We start from the raw sequence: 20,689 nt of genomic DNA on the forward strand, positions 1-20,689 counted from the left end.
TTACTTTACAAAGGTAAAATTAAGTGTATTGAATCAGGAGGATACACTTAATTTTACCTTTGTAAAGTGTAAACACTTTGAACTGTAGATGAGTATGTTCTTCTTTCCTGCACACTTGACATTGCAGTAGGGTCCCTAACCTTAAGAAAAGACGTGATTTAATGTGCAAAGGTTTGACAAAAACTAATCTAATTGTACAGTATATAATACCCTGAATGGTAAAACATCCTACCAAAATATATACACCTCGAATCATGAGTGACCTCATGAGCACAACAGAACACTGTGGGTTGGAACCACACACAATAAAATCACAAAAATGGCAAATATACAAAATCAAAGAAATAAAAACATGATGTCATATTTCCCAGGGCTCACCAAGAAAGCATGCGGTATTCACGCAACTCTCATTCTCTCGAAGCCTCGATGGAAAAAAAATAGGAAACATAATTTTACTCTTTAAGCAACACATCCTATTCAGCGTAGGTTCCTGAAATAAATTACATGACACAGAAGCAATCAACGAGTGGACTTTATAATGACGCACAAATAACGTGGATTCCTGAAATAAATTACATGACACAAATTCATAAAACATAACAGAGGAGGCTTTAACTTTCAACACATAATTCAACATTGGTTCTTAAAATAAATCACATGACACAAATGTTCCTCAGCGCGGTTATATCACAAAAGAAAAACCAAATGAAATGTCACATATAAAAATCTTGTCTACTGCAACATATAGCGACATGGACAAAAACCAATAAAATCACAAAGTATAGGCCGCTTAAATAAAACTCTCCTCAGTAGACAAGCATATCACCCTCACCAACACACGGCGAAATGACTCAAAAGCAGAGAATCAGTCTCCCAAAATAAAGCAGCAAATACCAAAATCATAGAGTCCAACCCCTTTACACACGCTGCTCAACACTCTACCTGAGGCAAGTCACAAAAACACGAAAATGCAGGCCTTGCAAATGAGAAACGCGTCCTTACTCAAAATCACACATAGCCATATCACTTGTCCTAAAGTTATCGAAACCGAATAAGTATATAAAAGGACGTCTAACATTCGGTTGCATGAAAAGAAACAAGACCACGCTGGTCACAAATCAAAGCACTCGTGCTTGTAAAGCTAAACTTGAATGATAACGTGGCCAACTCTGTAATAAAATCATAATCTGAAACTAGGAAATTGCCACATAGACAATCGATCATGTCTGAACATCTGAAAGTTACTGAAATATCTCAATCTTACGACTCAAGAAACTCACATTGATCATAATAAAATTTTACAGAAAACTGTGATTCTAACTATTCGGAACTTGGAATGCGAAACTGGGTTCGAGGAACTCGTGAATCAAACACTAATTTACGCTTATCTTGATATTCAAATGCCTGAGAAAAAGGAATCTGCCAGAGAGACTGGTGAGGAAAGTTCAGATGCTGTGTGAGAACTGTACCAACTGTATGTGATTGGGTGATAGACATTCATCCTGGTTCAAGACCGAAAGTGGAGTCCAGCAAGGTAGTGCACTATCCCCATTATTGTTTATCACCATCAAGAACATCAAGAAAACCTTTGGTGAACTAAATGCAATGGCGTTTGCTGATTTGATCTGGGGAGAAACTGAGGAACAAGTACAGTCGAGATTCAATGAATGGAAGGTTAAGTCCCAGGAGTTCAGTCTCAAGGTAAGCGAACATCATGCTAGGAAACCATCCACTAGAAAGTGTGGAAAGCTTTACATACCTCGGCGGTGTAATATCTCGAGATACTCTAGCCACAAAGGAGGTGGCAAATAGAGTGCAGAAGAGCTCTCACTTTTAACAGCAAGTACGAACACTTCTCTGGAATCCCAAATTACCGACAAAATCAAAGCTGGTGATGTTCAATCAGTACTTCATACCAATCTTAACCTATGGTATTGAAACCTGCACCCTCACTAAGAAAGACTCATCAAGGTTGCAGGCATTAGAGATGAAGTTCCTTAGGTCCACAATTCAAAAAACCAGACTGGACAACTTGAGGAATGATGTGGTTAGGAAGGAAACTGGGATTGTTACATCATTGTTAGATCAGATCAGCATGTCCAGACTGAGGTGTTTTGGGCATGTAATGAGGATGGAGCCAACAAGGACAGCGTATGTTAACTTGAGCGACATGTGCCAGGGAAACAGATGGTGGGAAGACCAAGAACCCACTGGATGGACATCGTAAAGATGGACATTGCAGATCAAGGAAGGACACTGGAGGCCATCATTAACACCGAGCTCGATAGCTGCAGTCGCTTAATTGCGGCCAGTATCCAGTAATCGGGAGATCATGGGTTCGAGCCCCACTGTCGGCAGCCCTGAAGATGGTTTTCCGTGGTTTCCCATTTTCACACCAGGCAAATGCCGGGGCTGTACCTTAATTAAGGCCACGGTCGCTTCCTTCCACTTCCTAGGCCTTTCCTATCCCATCGTCGCCGTAAGACATATCTGTGTCAGTGCGATGTAAAGCAAATAGAAAAAGAAAAAAAAAAAAAAAAAGCATTAACAACAGAACATATCTGAATAAGACAGAATGGAAGAGGCTCGCCAACAGTACCCGGGAAACTGGAACTGTAAAATGATGATGATGATGATTGATATTCAAAATAGTCATGAAGAGGATGCTATCAAAATTTGTTGATCCAAACTCCACCATCTAACACATTCTTATTCACACACCATGCAATAAATCCCAGGAAACGTGACGGCATGTTTCCATACACTTTGAGCTCCCTAATCCTTTCTGACCTTAATTTAAATCCTTACTTACCTTTAAGCCCTGAGGCGTACTTTGTGTCTCAAACATCAAAGCAAAACAAATCGAAATAAATTGGGCCAAAAATAAGAAAGAGGCTCGTAAAAAGAAATGACGCTAACCACTCAGGTAAAAATCAGCATAAAATGGAAAGAAAGCAAGCTGTGACCTTATGCAAATGGTCCACATTTACATTACAGTTATATTTACATTTACAAGCTTCCTAACATTTACTTTAAATAGGACGTAGTCCTTCCAAACAAAGCAAAATTTACTGCAATTAAATATTAAAACTAACCTATCCCCTTTTGCAACATTAAAACACGTTGACACTCACATAATTACATTGAAAATTCTATACTCGTCTGTTTTGTTGACTTATCACCGCCAGCCTTTCAGGACAGCCAGCCATCATTGCTTTAACCAGCCATAGCGAACATGCTGGCTTCAGAAAAGACATGGATCAGCCCTTGGGTCTCCATCCTGGCGTAGAAACTGTGAATCTCGTGGTCTCAGTCACTGCTTCTGCTTCTGGATGTCGTCTAAAACGTCCCCTTGTTCACGTTGTAGGAGACTGGGTCAAGATTAACCCACCAGTTACTAGAATACTACAGCTGGGGTAATTTCCACTGACCGTGAAGCCAGTTCTCATTCAGTCGCAGAATCCCGTAACTAGGTCAGATATTTCCCATTTATATGCTGGACTGGAAATTACTTTAATTTGATGTCCTCGTAAAATCTGTTTACACCGGCAAGCTACTATAAATTGAATGACTATCTGGAAACTGTTCTTCCCTCCGGAAATCGAGAAATAAAAGCCATTCTCAAAAGTTGGCTAATTGAATAATTGAATAATTGAAATGCAGACTGAGCATCTTAAACCCAAGTTCAAGTCCCCACATGATCAAGAAACATAAGTTCTGACCCGCACTCGCACAAAGAATACTTCTCGATGTTACCTGCACAGAATCTTGCCGAATAAAAAGCTAGCTAGCCCACACGCTCATTGGTTTTATCAATTCGTCCTCTATGACGCCGTTGTATCCTCGATTGGGGCCATCACTCGCATAGACCAATGCCTAGCCAAATTGACTGTGGCTCTATAATTTCATTGGCTCAACACATCGCGTATTCGACGCTTTCTTCAAACTTATATTTGCAGCTCCTCTGGCCTCTCGCCAGGCCTCCGAAATGTTGTCCGTTGGCCTGGCCGTTGGAGTCCTATTGTTTCCTTGTTCTGCTTTGTGTACGTCATGTCGAAATTCCTCCTTCTAAACTTAGCTGGCAAGCAAACAAACCCGAGCTTCAAGCTCCCTGCAGGAATTGTGACATGTGCTGCTGAATGTAGATGTTCCCTGCCATAACTGAGACTTAATAAAAATGAAATACTGTATTCTCTGTGCATTCGAGTGAATGACTGATTAATTAAGTGACCTCTTCAATAAGGGGTCAATACCTCCCCTTAATTTGTGATAATTGACATGCTGACATTTGAGCAAATCACAATTATCACGGGCACATCCGATAGGTCAGACTTATCAAACAAATGAAAAATATATACAACACATTCCCTCAATTCCCTGTGACACAATACCCATCATCTTACTGTACATAAGGTTTCAGAATATGTTATGTTATAGGTGCCAACCAACTGCCTCTGGTCATTAACTAGGCTGTATGCACACTCCCCTATCTTGCTTTCAATGAAATATGGACCCTCATGGAGCCTGAACATTTTGTGGGTCTCCTTCTGATCTGCAGAAGATAGATGAAGAACTCGCAACAAGACCTTCTCCCCTACCTTAAAATTACTCCTTCCTGCTGCTGCTCCTTCTCTCTTCCGATTCTTTCACACACAACTTAGACTGTCATTTGGAATGCATATAAGTTTCACATTCAAAACATCCCTCCTCTGAAAACATACACAAATCCCACATTGTACATTGATACTGTTCCACACGTCATTCAAATCATTCATATTACTTTCAGCATCAGATATTCCACTAAACATATGTTTGATTCGACTTGCAGTTATCTCATACACATTGCCACTCTTACTTATCTTAAACTTTCCCCACTTACTATAAAATAATCTCAGACACAATTACTCCTCATAAAATCTTCAAACCCTGAATCCCCATAGTATTTACTACCCATCTTATGACTCGTATAATGCACAACCTGTGACCAAGCATCCACATCAAACAAGCCTTTGTGATCAACAGTTACAGTTTGTCTACTCATCAGTATCCAACCTACCAGCTTCAGTCACCTCAGTTTCCTTGTTGCTACACTTCTCACACATTCACTCACTCACACTCTTTCTCTTACTGAAATCACGATCATAATTCACCTTGAGATCCCCATCATTATTACTGAATTACCCCATTTCCATTCTGCTGTCTTCCAAAATTTTCATCTCAGCTCCCATCAGCTCAGCACATCATTCATGTTATTAACACTATTGCTCTCATGTCATTAACACTATTGCTCTCGACCCTCTTCACGAAAGTTTCATTATTCTCAGACACATCACTTTGACAATTCGTTGACATAACATTAATCTCTTCACTTACACTAACATCTACAGTACATCATCATATCTTCCTCAAAGACTCCTCCACCACCAAATAACCATCACCACGTTCGTAAAAAAAACTTCCTTCTCAATTTCTGCAACTTCCCCAAGGTCATCAATCACCACAGTGTTATCACCATCAACACTAGCACGTAGTAGGTCGTCTGACAAATCCTGCTTAATTTCTTCATACCCTTTATGCCTAAAATCTCTGTTCATCAATTTCCCTCCTTATATTATCAGTTGCTTTCCTCATGCTACTATCCCAATCGTTAATTGCTATATCCTGCTTATCAGTTACCTCCCATAATTCACTTATCATTTTACCATTCTCATTTATTTTACCAGTAGACAGGGTTCATCTGAAATGCTCCAGGTTAGATTTGTTTGCTGTCATTTTTAGGTTCAATTATCTGTTAAGTTTTATTTTGATTAAATTATAGACATGTTTGTTATGGGCATCCACAGGGTTTGTGTCTACATGGGATGTGGTGAATTATATTTTGATAAATATTGAAATTAAGTCTGATAAAATAATAAATGCAGAGAACATACGATAGCACGTTTTCATTCTTTTCTTGAGCAACTATACGTACACTGTGGTCAAAAAAAAAAAAATCCACGCCCTCGTTTTGCTCCGTAATGAACAGGAAAGGTACATTTAAAACAACATTGATGGTGACAATGATACGTTTTATTGAATGAAATTAACATTTGGTACAATGAGATTAATTTACTTCACAGATATTAACAATTTAATATTAATTGTATTTCCCACGGACTTCCTTGAAAGACTGAATCCTTCGTGGCATTGAGTGAACCAAACTTTCACACAACGTAGGCTCAATTTCATGGTACCAGACGTGAACGATCTTCTTTATGAGCTCAATTTTGGATGCTCAGCAATACTGACTAAGCTTTTTTTCTGACATTATTGACCAGAGAATCTCGATGGGTTTCATGTCTGGGGAGTTTGCTGGCCACCATATTTGCTGGAAGTTCAGCTCAGCCAAACATTGTTATGCAACCCCTGATCGGTGGCAGCGGGCATTGTCGTCTTAAGAAATAAACGGTCCAAGGTTTTTACCACTGAAATGATCCCTAGCTGTGTTCATTAATTACTTTTCAATGATTTTACAGTATTCCACACCACTGATTGTACCTGTACATATCTTAATCCTTCCAACCCCTTTGGAACAAAATGCACCCCTTACCATAATACTTTCAGAGAACGTTTTTGTTTGAATAACACATTCATTGTTCAGTTCTTCCCCTGTCTGAAGCCAGAGTTTCAAACATGAATCACTACCATACACATTAAACTTCTTTTCGTCAGAGAACATCATCCTGTCCCAGTCTTCTGCAGTCTAGTTCTCGTACATGTTTACAAACTGAATCCTGTCTGTGATGTGTTTCTAAGCCAGGATAGGTTTCTTTTTGGGAGTAGTCTTCTTGATATTCATCTCTGAAAGTTTTCTAAGCAATGTTTGATGTGAAATACTCTGCTGAAAGTCTTGTTGAATTTTGGAGGCAGTCTGACATGAACTCATCTTCCTTTCTTTGCCAGAAATTTTACTGACCTGCACAGTCGGGGACTTGTGGTGCTCTTCTTACGACAACATCTGTGTCAAAAGCATGACACTCCAGACTCACTCTGCTTTTTAAAAATGTTACCCACTGTTTTGTGGTCAATGAACAATTTTCTCGCAATTTCTCTATTTGACATTTCTTCGTATTTGAGGGCTAAAACCGTTCCCTGCTTTCTTGGTGAAATATCCCTCTTTCTTCCCATAACCTAAAATGGAAATTTTTAGGTTACATCTTGTGCAGAAACCCTTTACAAGTAGTTGAAACCTTAGCAATGTAAGACCAATGCTTTTTAACAACAATTAACATTAAAAAGGTTGAATTTATACTTGCTGTCAATTGTTGTCACTCCTGACCAAGAAAATAAATCCTTGAAGTCCTTTCCACACTACAGCTACTGCTACCATGCAAAACATGGCACAAGAGTCTTATGCTATCTAGCAGTATAATGATAAGTTACAGGCAAAGGCACTCTTTTTCAAATTATGTAGAAGTTGATCAATTGAACCAAATTTGCCAACCAATTTTTTCAGTTGTGTTGAGTTCACTGTATATCTATTTTTAAATCCAGCATACTAAATTCTCTTAAGAAAAATAATACTTGAAATCTTTTGACTAATATAGAGTTGCAAAAATCTAAATAATCAAGTAAAACTCTAAGTATGTCAAAATGAAACATGAAAAAACTTAGGATACAACTAAGAGTTTTTTTCTTTTTTTGGACTGCAGTGTACTTCATCGTTGTTTTTGATTAGAATATACAAGATGTAAACAAAGTAGCATCTTCCACTTTGTGATCAGTAAAACTGTTGATGATTATTGCCATTCTGTATAGAATATATTAATGCCCCTTCCATCATGCATATAATTGATTTGTGTGTGTGTTTCAGGCTTACTGGGCAGGAGCAGTACATGTTTACACACCATTGCCTTTTAGGCCAGGAAAGGGCAGCTTTGGAGACCTATTCAGGACTCACTGTTTCTTCAATGCTGGCAACATTGGTAATTTTAACTTCAGTAAGTAGTTTGTTTTCCAGTTGTTGTGTTATTGAAATGGTCGTTCAGTTCTTCATCCCTTTATCCTGGATGTACAATCCCTTGTTTATTTCCTAAAATTCAAGCTCTCCTCAGCTAATCCAAAGATGTTGGTAGTTTGTTAAATCATGTTTGAATTTTACATTTCAGGAGTGTTCTCACTTTAAATTGAATCTTTTTTTAAAATATGGCATAATAAAAGCAGCACAGATGAAATGTTAAACATTCAGTGGAGGAAAGCAGATGATTAGCTTGAAACTTCTTGAGATATATTTACGATTGCAGTACAGTTACGATTTTCTAGGTCCATGATAAAATCCTATGTTGTGTATTAGTAATTTACCGCTCTTACACGGACACCTTCTATTACGGACATGAACACACCATAGCCCCTAGAAACTCCAATGAAACCTCTCCTAAATGGACAGTTGTTTTCAAAATAAATTTTGTGCGTGCTTATTTTGTATGAAAATAATACTCACTTAATTTTTGCACAGATGGTACTTCCAAGAGTTGCAGTTACTGTAACTTGCAGCAAAGGTTTTGTACTATGTTTTTGCAAGGCAGCACTTAGCTATGCTCTCACCCCTGGCAGTTGTGTTTTCTGAAATGCTCGACAGTGCTGGAATTCGTACTTTCACTGTCGAGTTACTGTTAAAATGACTCATATGCGTTTGATGTGTTCAGTTTTACCGAGCTCGATAGCTGCAGTCGCTTAAGTGCGGCCAGTATCCGGTATTCGGGAGATAGTAGGTTCGAACCCCACTGTCGGCAGCCCTGAAGATGGTTTTCCGTGGTTTCCCATTTTCACACCAGGCGAATGCTGGGGCTGTACCTTAATTAAGGCCACGGCCGCTTCCTTCCCACTCCAAGACCTTTCCCGTCCCATCGTCGCCGTAAGACCTATCTGTGTCGGTGCGACGTAAAACAACTAGGAAAAAAAAAAAAAGTGTTCAGTTTTACATTAAGTTAGTGTGTTTTAACATGGCTCCAAGGAAACATTTAACTCCAAAAGAAATGGTAGGTTTAATAGACTAAAAAAAAAAAGTGAGAAGTGTGGTGTGCATAAACTCTCCAAAGTGTTTAAGATCAGAAAGATATAGACAGCAGAAATTTTGCAAAATAAAGAGGAGTTAATGAAAGAATGGCATGTAAATGGCAATGAACAGCAGATGAAACGGTTTCAGCAGTAGTGGAGTTCTTGACAAGGCAACGCTGGAGTGGTTCGGTAAAATTAGAAGTCATGTCGCTGTGTCAGGACCTATGATATAAACAAAAGCATTAGAATTCATAGCAGAATTAGATATTGTATATTTCAAAGCCTTGAATGGTTGACTAGAGAGATTCAGAAAGCGACATTCTCATGTGAGTACAGCTCTTTGCAGAAGAATAGTACATTATACTGTACAGTACTACTAATTTGTAAGAGTTTTTGTTACATATGCTGTGCTTATAATTAGGGTCCGGATGTTTATGACCTAAACATTTAGCAATATGCAAGCATTTATGACCTCAAAAAGTATGAAAATATGACAATAAAGACTTAAAAGTTTCTTGGTCACATTTTCGAAATCTTGCTGCTGTTCAAATTAACATTATATTGAAAACATAGTTCTAAAATCTAGAACATTCAGTAATAATAAAAAGTACGTAATAATATTAATTTTATTATATTTTTAATTTACTTATTTATTCATTCCATACGCAACTCTCGACTGCACAGAATGAAATAAATGTCACATTTTTATGACCTGTCAGAAAGAATTACAATAGCAAATTACATGTATTTTAAAGTTTTTAAATAGGAACGATCTTCTGTTTTCACGCAACATTGACTTGTAACAGGGAAAAGACCGGTCAACATCGCAGGATGCTATTGGGCATATTTGAAATCCGTCATATCATTAGAGTTCAATTGAGACTCACCTTTCAGTCATTTTCTTCGCATCTGTCTCTTTCTTTGCAGCTTATGCTCCTAATTCACATAAATATATGAGGGTCAATCAAATCAGTCAATACTGATCTGCATTTAGGGCAGTCGCCGAGGTTGCAGATTCCCTATCTCTTGTTTGCCTAGCCTTTTCTTAAATGATTTGAAAGAAATTGGAAATTTATTGAACATTGGAAATTTATTGAACATAAGTCATGGCACGAGTCATAAGTCATGGCAACTATTTTCTTTCTCACGAACAGGAGACAACACGGAAAATCTAAGATATGCATTTAGAAATATAGGGCATGTACTTATACATAGTGCCTGAAGACAAATTCTGACTTCAGGGGATTCTCGTAGGAAAGCGACAGAACACAGGCCATTGGTAAACATTGTTTTATTATGGTATATACAGCAAATACACAAGACTACGTACAAAGGACAGGTCTCCACTGGTTACAGACCTTCGAAATAATCACCCAAGGTTTCCACTGTGCGTTGCCAGCGATGGGGCAGGCGCTGAATACCATTCACTGCGTTTGTATTGTTAATGTGTGACACTTCTCTCCGAAATGCTGCTACGATGTCCTCTTTGTTAGCAAACCGTTGTTCACGTAATGGCTTCTTGACTTTGGGGGTTAGATGATAGTCACAACCTAATGCTTACCGCAGCTCTGCATGGCATTGGCGTGCATTTCTGCTGCGGAGGAGTGCTATTTTAATATACGATCGTTGCTCCTGCTGAACACTGAAGGGCATAACAGTCTATAATGATAATGTATGTATGCTCCTGCTTGTTGACTTCCATTTTGTGACGCTCTCACTTGCACACTGAACTTGGGGGCATGCTTAGACCCACACTGTTGTTTACATACACCATCTAGTAGCATCATACGTAAGTACATACCGTACGTTTCCAAATGCATGTTTTAGATTTTCCGTGTTGTCTCCTGTTTGCGAGAAAAAAATAGTTGCCATGACTTATGACTCATCCTCCATATATTTCTAAGAAAGATAATTATAAGAAATTACAGATAACAATTAGGAGATATGAAAAATCCCACTTTGAGTCGTCTGCAAGCAGGTATGCGAAAATGGAATAGAAAGATAATAATAGGACAAAAATGCAAAATTCATGGGGAAATATGATCATAATATGAAAAATTACTGGAAAATGACAAAGAATGGTAAAATGTCAAAATATGACTAACCCGGCAGTGGTCGCGTGGTGAGCGAATCCCTCACTTCTCGAAACGAAGTGTTGTCATTGTCCAACCCATGTGCGCAGCTCCCCTCCCCTTTAGGTATTCCTCGGCCAATCCCTTATCTTCCATGCAGGATGTTCAGTATGAGTTAGCCATTCACTACAGAAGAGTTATTTTTCTTCTTAGTATGCAGTGCGCTCGGTGAGGGATTTGCTCAGCACACGACCACTAGTGTTACTCTTTTATTATAACATGACATTGTATCCCTGGTGGGTTGTTTTATTTGTTAGGGTTTTCTTTCATTAGTGATTTAGTGAGTTGTGAACATTTTGTAGTTATTCAATGGCTCATCCACAAGAACAGTGAATCCTGCAATGGATGGACGAAGTGGAACAGGAACTAAAGCAAGTAAGAAATACGGTTGGTGAAAATGATTTGGCACAATTTGGTGATCCTTATGACAGTGAAAGTGAGAGTGAGAGTGATCACGTGGAAAACAGTGATCATAATAATGATTCAGAGGTATCGTGGGAAGAGCTGGAAGAGGAGCAGCATGTACCAGTACCTCGTTATATTGGAAAGGACAACTGCACGGTGTGGGACATCCATTGTGCACCCAGCACGTCAAAGACAAGACACATCAACTTTATCCTCAAGTTACCAGGAGTGAAAGGAAATGCCAAGTTTGTTAGATATCACCACTTGAGTCCTGGAATTTATTCTTTCCCTCTGAAACGTTACATGACATAGTTTCGATGACTCACATTAAAAACTTTGTATTGCTTTATATTGTTTTTATGTATTATTTACATTCACTTCAAGATAATTATAAAACCAAAGAAAGGATAAACAATAAACAAAAACCTATTTTAGTATTGGTTTTGAAGAGAGCGAAATGCTCACCACGCGACCACTAACGTAACTGAACAAGTGAGCGAAATGCTCACCACGCAACCACTTTTGTATCAGAATGACATAATTCTCAGACTAGAATATTATGCTGGAAACTAACACCGTAAATAATTTGTGGACTATTTTCGTTCATATTACGGGATGAGGCATGTCCGTGAATACTTCCATATCAGTAACAGATGCATTTAAGTAAACTACTTATCACAAAAACATAAAAATTACTGGGTGAGGGAAGCCCTCAGACGCGACCATTTATGTGCCACCGACCACGCGACCACTGCCGGGTTAAATGACCCATGAAAATTGCATAATTTTAGTCACCATAGATAAAATCATGCTTAACTTGTATTTTCCATGGAAAGAATATAAAGTGATTAAAAATGACATGTCATAAACATCTGGGCCATACTTACAACGCTTCGCCACTTCAGGTGGAGCCGTGTACAATCAGTAGTGCTACCATCCTTCACTATGTAGCTCAGAGCGCTGCAAGGATGTCTGTCGCCATCTTCGCATCTGCTGCAGGCATCTCAAACTCTTGATATCTTCTGACTTAAAGGTTTTCCAATTACATGCTTAACATGTTCAAATTGTTCTGTTGTTTTGCAAGAAATTTTCTCAGGAAAGATTGTAATTGCTATTTTACAAATCAATTTGCTTATCTGCTCTGTGACTGCTGACAGAAAATGAGGTGCATATTAGTAAAGGAGATTTTGTCACTACAAACAGAAATATTTCATTCACTCTTCAACAAATTGCAATAGATACAAATTTTGCAGCTTTGCACATGAATTAGGAAATTATGGTCTTTACCCACACTAATTCCTGAGCTGAATAATGGAGCTTATCTAAAGAGTCGCTGGGGAACCAATTTTACTTTTGCCGGTCAGCCGATAGCTAAGTTTACACCAAATTTCCTTTTGCACCTTATGTACTGTAAAATCTCCATTGTACCCATTGATACTTGTTCCATGGTAACAATACCAAGACCTGAAATTTAGATAAACGGTGAATGCATGTAAATTATAATACCGTAATGTTACAGAATATGAATAAAGACTGTGAGGAAAATTCAGCTTTCATGACATTAATTAAATTTGTTTAAGATATTCATCATTGAGCTTCGAATATAACTCTGTATAACCACTTTCCTTTGCACATTCATACCTGATGTGCTCTTTATTTCTATTTGTCCTTTATATCTGTGTGTGTGGGATGATAATGAAAATAAGCCTCTTTTCAGTATCCTGTTCATCTAGAATATTACTGCCTTCCCTTCCAGTATGTCAGTTCTTCTTGAAATATGTCTTAATTTACTGAAAAATTTCTCTGTTGAATCGCTCTTGAATGTTGTAGGTAGTACAAAACGTAATCTAGAAGACAGAAGGTACTTAATACATTTAACAGTCAAGGAAGTAGTGAGTAGAATAGCCTCATACACTTCTTTACTCATAAACCCAGTAACATTTTCTTCACTGAATTTCTTAATTTCTGCCAGATGTACCAGAAAATTATTTCTAACCAAGATAATATCTTGTTGCTTATGACAAAAATGTGAATTTTCTTTTTATGGTAATGTATTAGTCTCTGTTTACCCCCTGAACATCAAACAATTTCCTTATGTATTTCAAAGAAGGAATGGTTGCACCATAATTCTGGAAAGCAGGTGCTTTCAAACTGGAAGAATTTGGTAGTTTGATAAGCTGCTTATTAGGCAGCACAATAAATTATTCGCAAGTACTGTCCTGTTTTCTCTTGCATCTTGAAGAATAGGTAAGTCATCAGATCTATTTCCATGTCTAAGAGCTTTTGTATGTGCTGAAGTATCGTTAGGATCAAAAAATGTATCTAACCTCTTACTGTGCTATACCTACTGTTTTACGGACATCTCGTCAATAATTTGAGAACACATTCTTTCAACTTCATTCAGCTTTTCCCATACAGCATTTGCAGTACTGGTTGTAATATTGATGCAACTGTCTCTTTTGGGATTTTAGCCCCATTTCTGATTTTTAAACATTATTTGCTCGCCACAGTTTCATTCTTGGTGATGATAAATGCTTTGCAGCTCTTAAATGATTATTGTGAGCATTATTTTAAGTCTTAACTACAAGGGTCTTGCTATTATGATCAGTCAAATTGGTACAGTGCAAGTCGTATCTGCCTTTATCATGTGTGTACTATTAATTTGTAGTCATTTTCTAACTTCCTCTCTTTTCACAGTTCACATGTTTTAAGTTGTTCTCCTTTCTGGGGTTATTTTAGGTGTTTTGTATAAAGGATAATCTTCAAACACAGTTGAGGAAATATTAACCTTTACTTTTTTAAATTCCCAAACCAGGACAAAAATCGGAGTGAAGAAAATGCCTTTAACATACAAAAGTTCCTGACTCAAAATTGGATACAAATGCATCTCTAGAAATAGCACAGAGCCATTTCTTGAGTTCTAAATAACATGGAAATTCGTGAAATGATCTCTTTTACATTCCCCATCTTATTCTTCGATGTTAGGCCCCTTCAAACAGCAGGCATCATCTTATTCTGGCAGTGTGCCACATATCAGTATACCATCATAGCTAACCATCCACTTATGACAATTAAAAAAACATTACTTATCCTGGATACATACTGAACCCTTTAGGTCCATATTGAGGGACACCTACCTTTCTTACCTATCGGCCAAGTTCATGAGATCTGTCTCTTGGGTCATATCGGGTTCTTCGTCACTTGCTGAGGTAAAGGTAGGGTTCAGTAATTCTAATCTATCTACTGGAATGAAAGGTCTGTTTAAAAGATTCCTATTTATTCAGAAAATTCTGAAGCATTCTGATATATCAATGGTATCATAGAAGTCAATTGGTTCCACTGGACACCACAATCATTTTTACATAAACTTCAGAACACTGGTGTGAGACTTTAACGTAACTGCCTGACGGGCATTCATACTAGAAACCATTGTCTCAATTATTAATCATTTAAGAAAGGAAAGTCTGGAAATCCTTAAATTCGGCTTCCATGTGAGACCACATGTACCATCATAGTGATTCGTTATGGTCCAGCCCTCGTAACACGAACTCTGGACTCTGGGTATAATTAAGGCCGTCCAATTGGTGTGTGCCACACAGTGGTTCTACGGCAGGGACCCTTAATTGAATCGATGTGACCTGCGTCTATGTCATGGACCGACACCTAATCTTCTTACTTTAAAGTCATCGTGGATGATGACCGCAAAGAAAATGATGCTACAATGGCATATGGCCCTAATCTAAGTCACTGAGGTTGATGACCCCCTGACCATCCAAGTTTCTAGGCTGAAGGCTAAACACAATTAAGTTACATCGGTTGATGACCAAAGTTCCACTTTACTATCCCCAGCACATTCACTGCTCAATCAATCAAAGTTCAATAATTACAACAATAGCAATGCTCACAAACTTTGTGGCAGTAAAATCCATTTCCTTCGGATATGTCCCTTTAATCGTTACTTTATATTTTAATATTCCCCCAGAAAAACAAACTAAAATTTCCAGAATGCATCTCCAAGTTATTCGCTTGATTAAAGTTATTTCAAAATGCGGTTTCACTGAATTTAATAATTAAATAAATTTAAATGATTTAACGAAATGTTAAAGATCAGTAAATTTTATCTCCGCGGACTCTAGTTTCTTCACAAATTCCTACACAGCTGTGATGTAAATTCAATATTGCGATGTTTATCTGGCTGGAAAAGAATTGTTACATAATTCATGTCCAGTTATATATCTTGTCTCCTGATCTCACACTTTTAAAATCTAATCTAGTCCTAACCGTTATTAACACTTGGATATCCTAATACTCTACGTACAAACCAAACAACTCGCCATATAATTACGATGTCATATCTCGTCATTACCATTATGAAATTTGCACACCCCTCACAGACAAACCGATCATCACAACCATCGCTCTATATTTTGGACAACCCTGAATTTGGTTACTCTGTTCCTTATACTCAAAGTTCGTGATTTCAAATGTTCATTACGTCCCCAATTACAGTATTTCACAATACTCTGATCATTACCGGCTATGAATTTCAACTAAATCCAGCATTTTAACGTTTTCCCTGGCCGAGAAATACAATCTCAATTCCACGCCTGTCCCGTTATCACAGTTGAGGCCTCTCACCCCCCAAGTTCGCTTGGCAGTTACATGAAACACCCGGTTCGTTCTACCTGACTGACTTCTCAAAATGCTCCCTTTAAACTCTGCCGACATAATTAAACAAATACGATATTCTAACCAACAAAATGCACAGATTATGCTTCAAGATGCCCACACTAATTATACGCGTCGCCAATTAATACCGCTATGGATTTCTATGAATTTCTTTCCATTCCCCACATTATAAAATATTCCTCGGGCTATCATGTCCCGGCTTCAATGACAGGACTCTAACCTGATTCGCACATCTCATCTCAACTCATATAAAACATTCCTCGGGCTTCCGTGTCCCGGCTTCAATGACAGGTCCAACCTGATTCACAAATCTCATATCAACAAAACTAACCTCCGTTTCCCAGCTCCACAATTATCATCGACAAAGAACTAGAATAAAATCCTCACTAGAAATCTCGACGTCTAATATGGCACAATGCATTACTCATGAATAACTTCGCATAAATGAGATCGTATTTAATAACTTGATTTTTATGAACAAAATGACTGAAACATTCTACTAGATCTTTTTATTGTCGGTCAGACACAGTTTAAAATGAGCCTAGAAAAACGTTTCTCTCCGTGACCAAATTCATCACCCTAGGTTCTCAGCCGACAGCGCGCTTCCACTCGATTGAAAATGAGTGACCATGGATTATTATTATTAACGTCAAATTGCAGACAGAAAATTTTACGTCGAATGAACATCTTAATTTGGCATCACAAAATATAGGCAGTACACTTCACACGGATGTCGATCTACATTGGACGTGATATCACTTCGGAACCCTATTCAATAACTTTTTACAACATTATACGGCACTCGCAAGACTTCAAAAATTTATCCAAGTGGAAAATAAAACAAATGACTCTTTTTTTAGTCGTATTCTCACATTTACAAAACTTAGTAGGGATGACCACTGCGTCGTATATCCCCATTCAAATACACTTTTAGAGATCACGAGACAAGATATAAGAGGTAGTAAGATGGAAAGTCACCTACCTCATGTAGTCATAGGGCTCACCTGCGACCCTGGCATTTTATTTAGCCATTTTTACATTCATGGCTTCACAGTTCATGATTAATTTTCTTCAGGTTTCCTGGAATAAAGCATAAAAAAAAGAAAATACCCTTCACTTGTTTGCTGGGCGCACACGATGGACTATAATTATTTCGGCACACGAATTACTTAATCACATTAGAATTTATTCAGTACTTTGACCGTCCTATCTGGTACAATTATTTCACTCAAGAAAACTATCTCCTCATGGACTCAAGACCTAGCCACACTGGCTGAAATCTGCAGTTGAACTCAGTCTACTTTCGTTGTTTGATTTCGCAGAGCAGCTCAACAATTTTTCGTCCGCTTTGTATCACAAATGCCGGAGAAGGAGGCTTCGTCATGGCGTCCCTTCGTATTTATAGCAGTTACCCCCTCTCTTCGGATATCTCCCTTTGCCGCCAAGAAAATTTCTATAAATTTTCTGACTTACCTAAACTGTAATTTCAAGAGTTTTGAAAGTGACTACATGCTTGCTACATTTCTGGCGGTAGTGTTCATGGACATTTAAAACTTTTACGGGTTCGATTTGTGAGATGATTGACCCCCTTTGATAGGCACTATATTTTTTTGACTTGGCTTGGGTCGCCATGTACACGCGCTTTGAAATAGTTCACAAAAATGACTTGAGATTCTTCCGCCGTTGACACGTGTGGCTGACGTCACGTACCCCAGAGCGTGGGACCGAAGGTAATCACCCCCTCGTCACGTGTCAAATCCATGCTATCAAGAATCCAACTTTTAGTTTAATTGTTAATTTATACATAATGTTCTTAGGGCACAAAGGTCATGGGTTCAATACGTACATGCAAAATAATGAAAATAATGAAACACAGTGATACTTGAGTTCCTGCAGCGTGATACTTCATCAGTTGTAGCTAATGAATAAGAAACTCATTCACAGTCACAAACCCTTCATTCAACACAAAAACACATTTAATAACAAAGGAAATGCTTGCATACTGGAACTAAGAAGGCTGTCTAGAGGGACATCCTACTAGCGCTCCTGTGAGAAAAATGTCAAAGCTGTTCGCTGCTTAGTATGGAAGCAGAGGCAAATGACAAGGCATTGTAAGCATAGCAGAGAGTTATGGTCCAATACAATACATGGATTATTGTGTTCCTAATTATTTTTAATGGTACCCGTTTCACACACACTCTCGAGTGGACACCCCTTTATAACGGACATTTTTCGGTCCTTATAGTGTCTGTTATAGAAAGGTTTTACTGTACATACATCAGTAGTATTCTCCACCTATCATATCCTATGTGTGTATATATTGGGAATACAGAACTGGAACAGGTAGATCATTTCAAGTATTTAGGGTGTGTATTTTCTCAGTCAGCTCCCAGACAAAACGATCTTTACACCAGTCTGTTTTCAAACCAATTTGCTTTACAGGAGTGAAAGTTAGTTAGGCTCGGGATATCTAATTCATAAGTTAGAAGTAAGAGACATGAAATGAGCAAGAATGATTACTGGTACAAACAGGTGGGAATAATGGCAGGATACTCAGAATGAGGAGATAAGAGTTAAGTTAGGAATGAAATTGATTGATGAAACTGTACCCAAACTGGCTTTGGTGGTGGGATCATGTAAAGTGAATGGATGAGGATTGGTTAGTTTCGATATTAGCTAACTGTTCAGTGTTGACATGCAATATCATTTATCATTGGGTGTTATGTATGCCTTGCTCCTTAAAATCTTCAGTAAAAATGTTTGGCAAGAATCCAGAAATACTACTCTCCTCAGACACATTACATGCTGGCTCAGTGTTGTTTTGAGATGTCTTTATTTGGAGTCACCGTACATCATTCTTAGTTATCTGCAGCAACTTCAGGCTTCTTTGATACCTGGATAATATCCTCCAATCTATCATGGAGCCATATCACCAGTATTTTGGAGAAGAAATTTTGTAGATAACAACTCATGGTTAGTACATTGCCCAACCAGAATGACTTTGTTGCTCCCTGGACATGAAACATTTTGTACATCCCTGGAACCAGTTAAAACAAACTATCTTTGGACTTCCTCTCACTTACGGTGAATCACCATTGGGACAGATTGTAACAACAATATCTTGACTGGTTTGTGGATGGCATGCTAAAAAGGATATTGACATGCACAACTGCAAAGGGCCAAGGTACCTAATATTAAGGATGTTAAGGTTGACATAATTAATACAACGGGACTAAGGTCAAAGGATTTTTCCCACTTTTCAATACTTATTTTATTTTTATACCTAGTTTTTATGTTGGCTTAAATTCTAGCTAAACATTACAAAAACACATTTCATGCCATTTTCAAACATCTTCATCTTAAAAAACATATATTTATTACAAATATTGGCACATTTAAAATAATGAGAACACTAAAGGTGATAATGAAGTTAAAATGCTCTTCCGTATTAAAACTCTGAATTCATCATTGCTCATATTGATAATATACCTATAGTTCGTTGTGGCATTAGTCTTTAAAGGGAAAGAGATTCTTGTTTCTTCTAAATATAAAAATGTTGATATTATACAGTGTACATTTCAATAACTTGTAATATGTACTGAGTTTTGACTTTTAAACTATAACAACCAGGGGAAACTCATTGAGTTCAGAACCTTAGTTGATTATAATTCCTGGTTAAAAATAGAGACATGTTGGTGGGAGTCTCCTGGCCAGCCCCTGACTCTGACTCTTACTGACTGAGTCAGTCAGCTGATGGCTGACCTTCCACCATTCCTCTTCCATCATTTTGTCCCAGTCCAGGTTTCTTCTTTTTGCACTCCTTATCGAATCCATCCACCTTGTACTACGTCTCACTCTCTTCCTCTTTCCCTTGAACCTCATCTCCATCACCTGTTTTGGTGTTCTTTCCTCCTCCATGCCCTTTACATGTCCAAACCATCTTAGTTTATTCCTATCAATTCTCTCATTTAGGTTTTCCATTTTGACCTATCTTGCATCTTTGTTTCTCAATCTGTCTTTTCATGTCTTACATATCATACTTCCTAGGTATTTCATTTCACTGCTGGCTCTCCTCCCTACTTGTCATTGTCTCCAGGTCTCAGCTGCATAGGTCAATGTTGTTGTTTGAGTCATCAGTCTGTAGACTGGTTTGATGCAACCCTCCATGCCAGCCTATCCTGTGCTAAACTTTGTATTGCTATGTAACTACTGCATCCTACATCTGCTCTAATCTGCTTGTCATATTCATACCTTAGTCAATCCCAACCATTCTGACTGCCTACACTTCCGTCAAAAACCAACTGGACTGGGCGAGCTGGCCGTGCGTTTAGAGCCGTGTTGCTATGAGCTTGCATCCTGGAGATAGTGGATTCGAATCCCACTGTCGGCAGCCCTGAAGATGGTTTTCCGGGTTTCACACCAGGCAA

The 20,689-nt window shown here is 38.1% G+C and overlaps 1 protein-coding gene across 1 annotated transcript in view; it reads left to right on the plus strand.

Annotated features, from left to right (window-relative positions):
• The window catches only part of LOC136856868 (sorting and assembly machinery component 50 homolog A), a 165,942-nt gene that overhangs the window by 102,803 nt on the left and 42,450 nt on the right, over positions 1–20,689 (plus strand). Inside the window, exon 9 of the mRNA XM_067135071.2 lies at positions 7,853–7,979. Within this exon, the coding sequence (XP_066991172.1) occupies positions 7,853–7,979 (127 nt within the window). The remainder of the gene's footprint in view (positions 1–7,852; positions 7,980–20,689) is intronic.

This window comes from Anabrus simplex, chromosome 1 (genome assembly GCF_040414725.1).
Source record: "Anabrus simplex isolate iqAnaSimp1 chromosome 1, ASM4041472v1, whole genome shotgun sequence".
Classification (NCBI taxonomy): Eukaryota; Metazoa; Arthropoda; class Insecta; order Orthoptera; family Tettigoniidae; genus Anabrus; species Anabrus simplex.